Genomic DNA, 12,314 nt, shown 5'->3' with positions numbered 1-12,314 from the left:
TCCTTTCCTGTCCATATACCTATCCAATTTTACCTTAAATGACACAACTGAACTGGCGTCTACTACTTTTACAGGAAGCTCATTCCACACAGCTATCACTCTCTGAGTAAAGAAATACCCCCTCGTGTTTCCCTTAAACTTTTGCCCCCTAACTCTCAAATCATGTCCTCTCGTTTGAATCTCCCCTACTCTCAATGGAAACAGCCTATTCATGTCAACTTTATCTATCCCTGTCAAAATTTTAAATACCTCGATCAAATCCCCCCTCAACCTTCTACGCTCCAATGAATAGAGACCTAACTTTTTCAACCTTTCTCTGTAACTTAAGTGCTAAAACCCAGGTAACATCCTAGTAAATCGTCTCTGCACTCTCTCTAATTTATTGATATCTTTCCTATAATTCGGTGACCAGAACTGTACACAATTACTGTGTAATTGTACACAGTACACAAGTTAGATTGTCACAGTTCTTTGTTCAGGGTAGGGGAGCCTAAAACTAGAGGGCATAAGTTTAAGGTGAGAGGAAAGATTTATTTATTTATTGGGATAAAGTGCAGAATAGGCCCTTCCAATCCTTCGAGGCACGTCGCCCAGCAATCCCCTGATTTAATCCTAGCCTATTTACTGAACAATTTAGTGACCAATTAACCTTTGGACTGTGGAAGGAAATTGGAGCACCTGGAGGAAACCCACAAGATCACAGGGAGAACGTACAAATTCCTTACAGACAGCAGTGGGAATTGAACTCTGGTCGTTTGTACTGTAAAATGTTGTGCTCACCACTACACTACTAGGAGGTCTTAGAGACAAGTTTTTTCCATGGTGCATGGTGGGTATGTGAAACAAACTTGTAAGAGGTTGGTACAATGAGCATTTAAAAATTTTTGACAGGTACATAGATGGGAAAGGTTTAGAAAAATAGGATCAGTTCAAATGGGCATCTTAGCTGGCATGGACTGGTTGAGCTGAAGAATATGCTTTGTGCTGTGTAGCTTGTTGAATAATTGTTCTAGGTTGGTGTTGTGCGTGGAACAAGCTCAATAATGGAGCAGAGTACATGCTCAGTGACTTAGTGCAGGAGCAACAAGCCAAGACAAAAAGCATGTGCACTCGAAAGCTCACATGTAAAGATAGGACCCCCCCCCCCCCTCCCCGGTGTAGGAGGCCCAATCAATTCAGGGCGCCATCAGTTAGCCACACGTGCACTTGCCATGTTCTTGTAATCAATCCAATACAGTTCAATTGGTATTGGTTTATTATTGTTAGAAACGGTGAAAAGCTTGTTTTGCATACTATTTATTCAGATCTATTCATTACACAGTGCATTGGACTAGAGTCAAGATCTGAGGGGTTTGATTTCTTTGTCATTTGTGTATAAAACTTCTTCCTTTTCCCTTTGAAGGATAACACAGGTGGTGGTCCGGCACGCGCATATCCTGTTGGTGGTCTGTGCTATTACCTGTCTCCTCCTGAGTCATTTGGCTCAGTGCTGGATGACCCTGTGCACGCTGTGATTTACATCGTCTTCATGTTGGGCTCCTGTGCTTTCTTCTCCAAAACCTGGATTGAAGTATCTGGTTCTTCTGCCAAGGATGTAAGTATTTTGAGAAGTTGAAACTAACTTCCTATTTGAGGGAATCGTGCTATTATTTTTCATTATTTTTAATATCTAGTCTATTGATTTTAAAGCTAACTATAGTCTATGCTGTTTCATCTACCATTGAGGTAACCCTGGTAGCCTCACTGATGGAGGGCTTGAAGCTGTTTCCAAAATCTTTCTAAAATTGACCATTTCTTGTTCAACTATAGGTTGCCAAGCAACTAAAAGAACAGCAGATGGTGATGAGAGGGCACCGTGAGACTTCAATGGTCCATGAGCTTAACAGGTGAGTTATTAACTGCACACCATATTGACATCGGATCTTATAGTTAGATATCTCTGCTGAGGTTCCTCAGTATTCCTTAACCTAATCCAGTGTCCCTGCTGCTGTTAAGTGATGACATGAATACTGATCAAAGCCTGTTACATATGTATGCACAAGAACAACAGCAGAGCAGTGGAATTAAATGTTTTTTACCGGGTCATCTTAGCCACTGTACCTGCTGGGCAACTTGCTATAAACCAGGCCCGCCAGAACGGAAGCATGCACACTTGCCACGTTCTCAGAATCAATCCAATATGGTTCAGTTTCCTCTCCAATCCTGTCTCCCTTTATGGAGATGGAGAGCGGAGACAATGCAATGTGGTCTCTAACACAGCCCTGCTGCAATTGATTGTAACCAGCACTGAAGATTTTGACTTGAAGTTACAAACAGTAAACCAGGGAGAGAGATTATCAGATGCATGTGTCTGCTTAAAAGACTAGAAATTTCGAGTCCTAGAGCACTACAGCACAGAAAATGCCCTACAGCCTACCTAGTTTGTGATGAACTGTTATTATACCTTGTCCTATCGACCTACAGCTGGACATAACCCCCATATCCTTCCCATCTGTGTACTTCTAATGCAAATACTTTAAAATTCATTGTGATTTTTTTGTGATTTGGCAAGGGGCCTTCGCAAATGTATTTGCAAAGGAGACTTTATACTCATGTAGATCACAAAAAAATCACTTTATTAGAGTTATGTAAAACATGCAAATCAGAAAGTAAAGCATGGTAAATGAGGTAGCAATATAGAAAACAAACTAATACTTATCATCCACTTAATGAGCTGATCTGTTGAAAGCTGGAGGGAACCACAGAATCAAAAAAAAACTACACAGCTTTCTCTCTCTCGATCTCTAAATGCCCTTGTCTCTTTTTTCCAACCCTTGGCTCTAGCACTAGTTATGACCCTGTGAAGTTTCCCCCTTGTGCAATGAAATTGCCCCTTTTTACACCATTCAAAACCCTTTTCCCTTAGCATTTTCCCATAATAAGGCACCTGCACAATGACCTCACCTTCCCCAGACAAACATGAACTCATCATTATCTAATCTCAAGGCTAGATTTGTGCTCCTTTTACTTTCTCCAAGCAGTCTTTTAGGCTAACACCATTTTGTCTTACCAACTTCAAATTTATTTTAGCATATGTGAAGAAGGAATCAAATTTAACTCTTAATTTTAAATTTTAAACTTCTCTTAAATGTTGCATCCACCACTTCTGGCAACTTGTTCCACTCTTAAGTGAAGAAATTCTCTCTCAAGTTCCCTTTAAATGTTTCACCTTTCACCCTTAACCTAAGACCTAGTTCTAATCTCACCCAACCTCAGTGGAGAAAAGTCTGCTACCATTTACACCATGTCACTCATCATTTTTTAAAAACTTGGTGATTGTTGTATGATGGACAAATAAGTCCATGGTTAATGCTCTTAAAATTGGATTCTCATATGAGTGGCTTAGTCAACAGTTGTGTGAAAAGACCATCGAGGAGAATTGCAGAAGTTACATTCATTTGGCGCATCGTGTCTGTACTGAGCCAAGCTAATCATACCCTATGGCGGAGTCTCACTCTGTGGCTCTTCATGCATGCGCCTAAGGATTTTGGGATTTTGTTCCCATCACTCTTTCAGGCACCTGGTGAAAGATTTCTTCATATTCTCTCCAGTCCTACTGCAAATTACTTGTAATCAGCCCCTCCAAGGGAAAATAGATCTTCCAGTAGATTTCAAATAGATCTTCTCAAAAGAATAGATGGTGGCATGATAGTGTATCAGTTAGCAGAGTGCTTTTACAGTGCCAGTGATCTGTGTTCAGTTCGAGCTGCTGTCTGTAAGGAGCTTGTATGTTCTCCCTGTGACTGAGTGGGGTTTTGTCCAGGTGCTCTGGTTTCCTCCCACAGCCTGATGATGTACAGGCAGGTTAATAGATTAATCGGTCGCATGGGTGTAATTGGGTGGCACATCTGGTTGGGCCAGAAGGGCTTATTACTGTGCTATATCTTTAAACATTTGAGAGAAAAGTGAAAGGGTTTTGGGCATATGGTGTTGAAAGTATTTTAGAGAAGGTGAACTATTGGCACGGATTGCTTGGAGACTGGTTAATTTTAGGACAGTTTAAATATATTTTAAATGTCCTTTGAGGTTTGTCCTTAGTTTGAAACTGAGGCTCTTTGTGGGAGAAGTTTTATTTTAAAGTATATGGATATGCAGATGCAATAAAAGGCTGTTTCTAAAAGGGGGTCATAGCAGGAGTTGTACAGTTCAGAAACAGTCCCTTCATCCCATCATGTTTATGCTGGTATTCCTGCATATAGGGTTGTATCTTTCTGCAAGTATCTGTATGCCTCCTAAGCTTTTGATTTCACCACCTGTCCTGGTACCAGATATCGACTGTTTTTAATAAAAATACTCACTCAGGTCCCTTTTTAAAATTCATTCCTGTCATCTTAAATCTGCGTCCTTTCTGCTACCCCAATTACTGGACGGAACACTTTCAAAATTCAGATTCTGGAAGTCTAGAGAGAGACAGAATGCTGGAGGAACTCGGGTCAGGCAGTATGTATGGAAAGCTGTAAAGAGTCACACACAAAATGCTGGTGGAACGCGGCAGGCCAGGCAGCATCTATAGGAAGAAGTACGGTCGACATTTTGGGCTGAGACAGTTCGTCTCTTTAATTCAGGCCTGCTGTCTCTCAGGCTCCACCTAGAGGCCATTTTATGCAATGTTCTCGTTTCCCAGCACTAGTTACATGTGAGTTCTATCACTTTACATGGAATCTGGGATTGCTTACCTGAACTTTTAGATTTGCTGCAGCAAGGGACTGGTGCAGAATTAAAATCCCACTGAGGTCAATGGGGAAGCATTGTTTTTGTGATTGGAAGCCTGTGATGTACTGCAGGGATTAGCGCTGGGACACCTTTGTTTATTATGTACATTAATGATGTGGACACCAGTATAGAGGATATATGTAGATAGCTCGAATGTTGGTGGTGAGGGGTGGTGGACTTTGGTTACAGAACGATTTCACTGAGTTGGTAAAGTGGCCTGAGGAAGAGCAGACGTGTTTATTCCTGAAGAAGGTGAGGTGTGACATTTTGGGAAAGGCTGAGGCATGTACAGTGAATGATAGGACCTTAGGAGCAGAGGGACCATAATCTAGGTGTCCAAGGATCTCTGAAGTCAACAACACCACTGCATCAGTCAGAGCAGTATAGCTCTGATACAAGCCCTTTGGCCAAACCATGTTGTATACCTAAACTAATCCCAAAGTAAACCCCACCCCTGCCTCTACCTGTCCAAGATCTTAAATGATACAATTGCACCTGCCTCAGCCAATTCCTCTGGAAGCTTACATTCACCACTCTTTACATCCCTTTCAAACATAGAGCAGCACAGGAACAGGCCCTTCGGCCTACAATGTTCTGCTGAACCAGGAACACCCAAATGCTAACCCCTCCTACCTACACAATGTTCATATTCCTCCATCTTCCTCATGTTCATGTGCCTATCTAAACATTTCTTAAAAACCTCTAATGTATTTTCCTCTATCATCATACCAGTAGCACATTCCAGGCATCCACCCACTCTGAAATTAAAAAAACTTGTCCCTCGCCTCACCTTTGAACCTACCCCTTCTCACCTTCATTGCATGACCTCTGGTATTAGACATTTCAACCCTGGGACGCATACTCTTATCCACTATCTTGGATCCAAAGATCTGTCTGCTCACCTTGCATTTGCCCACCGAGGTGCAACACCTCACATTAATCTGCCATTTTTCCGTCCATATTTGCACTGATCTATATCCCACTATATTTGCAGTCTTCTCCACTCATCCACAACTCCTCCAATCTTGGTATCATCTGCAAATTTACTAACCCACCCATCTACATTTTGATCCAGGTCATTTATATACATCACAAACAACAGAGGTCCCAGCACAGGTCCCTGTGGAACACTACGAATTACAGACCTCCGGCTCGATTAAGTCCCTTCAACCACCATCCTCTGTTTTCTATGCACAAGTCAGTTCTGAATCCAAACAGCCAATTCAGTGTGGACCCCATGCATCTTGATCTTCTGGATTAATTTCTGATGAGGGATTTTGTCAAATGCCTCTCTCAAATCCATGTAGACAACATCCACTGCCCCAACCTCATCAATCTCTCTCTACCCTGAGCAAAAGTCTGCTACTGTTCACAATGTCAAATGAAATAAGGTAGATAAAGCATCAGGGATAGATAGATAGATAGATAGATAGATACTTTATTCATCCCCATGGGGAAATTCAACATTTTTTCCAATGTCCCATACACTTGTTGTAGCAAAAACTCATTACATACAATACTTAACTCAGTAATAATATGATATGCATCTAAATCACTAACTCAAAAAGCATTAATAATAGCTTTAAAAAAGTTCTTAAGTCCTGGCAGTTGAATTGTAAAGCCTAATGGCATTGGGGAGTATTGACCTCTTCATCCTGTCTGAGGAGCATTGCATCGACAGTAACCTGTCGCTGAAACTGCTTCTCTGTCTCTGGATGGTGCTATGTAGAGGATGTTCAGGGTTTTCCATAATTGACCGTAGCCTACTCAGCGCCCTTCGCTCAGCTACCGATGATAAACTCTCCAGTACTTTGCCCACGACAGAGCCCGCCTTCCTTATCAGCTTATTAAGACGTGAGGCGTCCTTCTTCTTAATGCTTCCTCCCCAACACGCCACCACAAAGAAGAGGGCGCTCTCAACAACTGACCTATAGAACATCATCAGCATCTCACTGCAGACATTGAATGACGCCAACCTTCTAAGGAAGTACAGTCGACTCTGTGCCTTCCTGCACAAGGCATCTGTGTTGGCAGTCCAGTCTAGCTTCTCGTCCAACTGTACTCCCAGATACTTGTAGGTCTTAACCTGCTCCACACATTCTCCATTAATGATCACTGGCTCCATATGAGGCCTATGAGGCATAGAGTATGGTCCATTGTCCAACAGTGTAATATTGTATTCCAGACTATAAGAAGGACAGAGAGAGTGTGCAGAGAACCAGCACTATCTTTAGCCTGAGATGGAACTCTTCTGCTGTGAGAACAGACCAGACAAGCTGGAGTGAGGAGACTGAGGGGTGTTGTGATTGATTAAAACTGAGCCATATGGAAGCTGTAACTGGGAATATAATTCTTTATTCACACAGCAAACCTCCAGGACAGTGGGAGAATCTCTCTTTGACATGTTTTGTATTTCAACACAAATTATTAAATACAGTTTCAATTGCTATAATCACCTACTTTAACATTTGGAATTTAGTAAATTTACACAGTTAGACTTACAATGGCTACACATCCCAACCAGCAGAACCCCTTTGAATATTCAATATCGGTATCTGTTCTGAAGACAATACACCCTAATGTATAGGGAAACCTGTACAGGAGAGTTTTTAAAGTGGACAAACCATGGCACTGGGACAGTTCTACTTGAGCTCAGAATTCTGGGTCTACTGGCTACTAAGCGTCACTAACTGGGCTCTTGTTGCAGTGAATAACCATTGATGTCTTCTGTGCCTTGTCATGCCCTTTGCCCTCCACGTAGTGTTGCAGTACGGCCTTCCTAGCTGTTGGATCTCACTGTAGATCTCATCTGTCCAGTGGCCAGAGACTGCATGCTAGGATAGGCCCACTGGCTACCCTCACCTGGTTTAGGCCACCTGTTGAAGTGGGTGTGGCTGCTGTTGAATGCAAACAGCTACCTGGAGTCACCGAAGAGGGCTGAGTGTCCAACAGGGACCAAAGGTGAGTGAGCTGCCCCAGAATGAACAGAACAAGCTCCTTCACCAGAGGGACTAACCCTTCTTGGACACTCTACACTGTATCTCTTAATAAAATAAAATAATAAATTTTACTTTTACTTCGACTAATAAAGATTTGTTTTTTTTTCCCGCAGATATATTCCCACTGCTGCTGCTTTTGGTGGTCTTTGCATCGGTGCACTCTCTGTACTTGCTGACTTTCTGGGGGCAATTGGGTCTGGGACTGGTATCTTATTGGCTGTGACCATCATTTACCAGTACTTTGAGATCTTCGTGAAAGAACAAAGTGAAGTGGGAAGCATGGGAGCTCTGCTGTTCTAATGGCGTGGAGCATCTCCGTTCCCGAGTATATTCATGATTGAAGCCAGAGAAATTTCAGAATTATCACAGCAGAGATTGTCTTAAACCTTTTTTCACCTACCATTGCCCTTCCTTTTACACAGGAGAGCTTGTGCGGCTTCTGGGTGGCAAAGGTTAATTTGTTTTTTCATTTTTTTGGCACTGTGTGCTAAAAAGCAAATTGTGGCATCTGTTTAATTATGGTTAAAAGCACAAATGGCCACCATACGAAGAGTGTTCTTTGTGTGAGTGTTGTATTGATGTGTCATTTACTTCCACCAACCCCCCACCCCCCAATTGAAAGGGGGAACAAACACCTGGGGTGAATTTGTTTTATATATATTTAAACAAAAACTGTACTAATAGTTATTAAATCTGACAAACCAGGAATATTTTCTGGTTTTCTGCTGGTTCAAGCTCTGGTAATCCTCGTCTCTGAGCTTAAACACTGCGGTAGACCTTGGTACAGCTGACCCAGTTGGGGGTGGAGAAGATGGTGAGGGTGTCTTCTGTTAACAATTCCGAGAAAAGTGTGTCAAGAAAAGATCTAGAGTTGTGCTGTGCCCTACCGGAATAATCAGCTAACTAAGATGGACTCTGAGTGGCTACGGTGTGATGTTTCAGTGGCAAAGTTACCTATTCCCAGGGTGATTTCCCACGCCCGTCATGTGTGGAGATAGAGGCCATCTACTGCTTTGTAGGTGCCAGTATCTGCGTTAAACTCTGTAGGTTCTAATGGCTGAATTTTCCCAGCAAATTTATTGAAAGTATGGATTAACTTTGTCCATAGCCCAGCGGTTTTGGAGAGTCTGAGCCTGCTTGTAGATTAACTTCATTTAATTACTGTAAATCACAGGCTTTTTCCCTCAGTGTTAGGCTGAATAAATTAAGAGTTTCCATGTGTCTACAGGGTGAGTCTGGAGCAAGTATTGGGCAGCTGAGGGCATGAAAATGTGTACCCTTTCCCCTTCACTGTCTTCTGTTCAGTTGTGTAGTTACGTCTTCCATAACTGGGACACTTCTTTCTCTGGCTCCCTAACCCAGAGTAGGCACGGGAGTGCAGGATGCATATAGAAAGGCAGGTGAGAGAAGTGCCCGTGGTATTACTGAGTTAATTTTACAGTGTTGGCCCTCGGTGCCTCCCTGCTCCTACCAGTAGAAATTCCATGAGTTGTACAGAGTCCTCACACGTTCGGAAGAAACTGACGTCCCTCTGCTGTGCTGATATTTCAATGCCTTCTCTTGCTGAGTGTAATATGTTTCAGGATTTCTTTCTATAAGTTCTCAGTTCCAGTTTGGAATAAATGGAATTTCTATGCATTCCCATATGTGTTGACAGTGACTAAACCACACAGCAGTGTTTGTTCCTCTCCAACACCTGTTGGCTTTGAATTCAGACTTTATAAATACACTAGCATGCAAAAGTTTGGGCCCCCCCCGGTCAAAATTTCTGTTGCTGTGAAGAGCTAAGTGAGTAAAAGATGACCTGATTTCCAAAAGGCATAAAGTTAAAGCTGACACATTTCTTTAATATTTTAAGCAAGATTACTTTTTTTATTTCCATCTTTTACAGTTTCAAAATAACAAAAGGAAAAGGGCCCAAAGCAAAATTTTGGGCACCCTGCATGGTCAGTACTTAGTAACACTCCCTTTGGCAAGTATCACAGCTTGTAAACGCTTTCTGTAGCCAGCTAAAAGTCTTTAAATTCTTTGGGGGATTTTCACCCATTCTGCCTTGCAAAAGGCTTCTAGCTCTGTGAGATTCTTGTGTGCACTGCTCTTTTGAGGTCTATCCACAGATTTGTGATGATGTTTAGGTTGAGGGACACTGAGGGCCAAGGCAAAACCTTCAGCTTGCACCTCTTGAGATTGTCCATTGTGGATTTTGAGGTGTGTTTATGATCACCATCCTCTTTTCATCTTCAGCTTTTTTTTTTAACAGACGGTGTGATGTTTGCTTCCAGAATTTGCTGGTATTTAATTGAATTCATTCTTCCCCCTACCAATGAAATGTGCCCCGTGCCACTGGCTGCAACACAAGCCCAAAGCATGATCAATCCACCCCTGTGCTTAACAGTTGGGAGAATTCTGCACCTTTTTTCTCCAAACATACCTTTGCTCATTGCGGCCAAAAAGCTCTATTTTAACTTCATCAGTCATCAGAAACATGATGCATGTTTCCAAAATGCATCAGGCTTGTTTAGATGGTCCTTTGTGAACTTCTGATGCTGAATTTTGTGGTGAGGACACAGGAAAGGTTTTCTTCTGATGGCTCTTCAAATGAAGGTCCTATTTGTGCAGGTGTCACTGCACAGTAGAACAGTGCACCACCACTCCAGAGTCTGCTAAATCTTCCTGAAGGTCTTTTGCAGTCAAACAGGGGTTTTGATTTGCCTTTCTAGCAATCCTACGAACAATTCTGTTTGGAAAGTTTTCTTGGTCTTCCAGACCTCAACTTGACCTCCACCGTTCCTGTTGACTGCCATTTCTTAATTACATTATGAACTGAGGAAACGGCTACCTAAAAATGCTTTGCTATCTTATATCCTTCTGCTCTCTCTCTCCGTCTTGTTTTACGGCGGTTGGCACCCAGCTTAATGGTGCATTACCGCCACCTTCTGTTCCGGAGTATGCGATGGACTCACATTCTAAATCCCTTCACCCAGTCGCACACATACCCTAACCTACACTTTATCCTCCCCATCCTAGTACCCTATTTCTGTTTATCCATCATATCCTATAAAAAACCCCTGTACCCCTTAAGAAAGCTAAAAATATCCTGACCTGTGTTCTCTCACCCATGCCCAGCAACCCTTTTAATGTGAATTCCTGCACCCACAATTCCCTTAGATTAATTCTCATAATCTCTCTCTGTATCCCATACTTCTTGCAACTCAGAACTACATGTTCTACTGATTCCTCTTCCTGACATTCCGCACACAATCCTGTCTGGTGTTTCCCTATCAATTTCAATGTTTGGTTTAGTGCACAGTGCCCCAGCCTTAACCTAGTCCACACAATTTCCTCTCTTCTGTATCTACTTCCTACCCTAGTACCTGCAACACTTTTTTGTATTTGATATAAATGCCTCCCTGTCCCATATCCTTCTGCTTTGTGGGCATGATTTATTTTAATTTTCAGAGTGCTGGACAGCTGCTTAGAGGAGCCAATGGCTGCTGATTGTTGGGACAAGGTTTGAGGAGTCATGGTATTTATAAAGCTTTGAAATTTGCATCACCTGGCCTTTCCTAATGACATTAATAGCTTTAACAAGCTAATTAAGGTCTAAGACCTTGGTAAAAGTTATCTGAGAGATCAAATCTCTTGGGGTGCCCAAACTTTTGCATGGTACTCCTTTCCTTTTTTTCACTCTAAAATTGTACAAAACAAAAATAATACACTAATCTTGTTTAAAATGTTGAAAAGAATGTTTCATCTTTAACTTTTATGATTTTTGGAGATCAGTTCATCTTCTACTCACTTAACTATTCACAGTAACAGAAATTTTGACCAGGGGTGCCCGAACTTTTGCATGCCACTGTAAAAGTGTTTTGACAACGTCTTCCTGATTGATCTTGTACCAAGCTGGATCTGTGAAGATGCAAGTCCAAGCTCCACACCAGTACAGAAATACAGACTTTGGTTGCCTTATGTAAGAAAGTATGTGCTGGTATTGTACAGGGTCTCATTGAAACCTACTGAATACTGAAAGGCCAAGATAGAATGGACATGGAGAGGATGTTCCAATAGTGGGAGAGTCTTAGACAGGGGGCACAACATCATTATACAAGGACACCCCCTTGGAACAGAGATGAGGAATTTCTTTAGGCAGGCGGTGTCAAATATATGGAATGCATGGCTACAGATGACTGTGGAGACTATGCCATTGGGTATATTTAAGGTAGAAGTTCTTGATTTGAAGGGCATCAAAGGTTACGGGAGAAGGCAGGAGAATGGGGTTAAGAGGGGGAAAATCAGCCATGATCAAAGGACTTGATAGCCTGATTTTTCATAATGTCTTATAGCCCAAGCAGTTCTGGCTTCCAGCTGTGCTAACAAGCCTAGCAATTTACGTGTTCCTTCAGCATCAAATGTCTCTCCACTCTTCAAGAAGGGAGAGGTGGTGATAGGCCAGTTAGTCTGACCTCATTGGAAAGCAAGATGTTGGAGTCAATTATTAAGGATGAGGTTTTGGGGTATTAGGAGGCACATGATAAAGTAGGCCATAGCATGGTTTCCTCAGGA

The 12,314-nt window shown here is 42.1% G+C and overlaps 1 protein-coding gene across 1 annotated transcript in view; it reads left to right on the top strand.

The window, feature by feature from the left end:
* LOC140741708 (protein transport protein Sec61 subunit alpha-like 1) overlaps positions 1–9,389 on the top strand; it is a 36,314-nt gene extending 26,925 nt beyond the window's left edge. Inside the window, exons 10-12 of the mRNA XM_073072001.1 lie at positions 1,403–1,594; positions 1,810–1,886; positions 7,865–9,389. Of these exons, the coding sequence (XP_072928102.1) occupies positions 1,403–1,594; positions 1,810–1,886; positions 7,865–8,051 (456 nt within the window). The 3' untranslated portion in view covers positions 8,052–9,389. The remainder of the gene's footprint in view (positions 1–1,402; positions 1,595–1,809; positions 1,887–7,864) is intronic.
* Positions 9,390–12,314: the final 2,925 nt, after the last annotated feature.

This window comes from Hemitrygon akajei, chromosome 19, assembly GCF_048418815.1.
Source record: "Hemitrygon akajei chromosome 19, sHemAka1.3, whole genome shotgun sequence".
Lineage (NCBI taxonomy): Eukaryota > Metazoa > Chordata > Chondrichthyes > Myliobatiformes > Dasyatidae > Hemitrygon > Hemitrygon akajei.
Note: the sequence above shows the minus strand (reverse complement) of the source record. Positions and strands in the feature narration are given on the sequence as shown.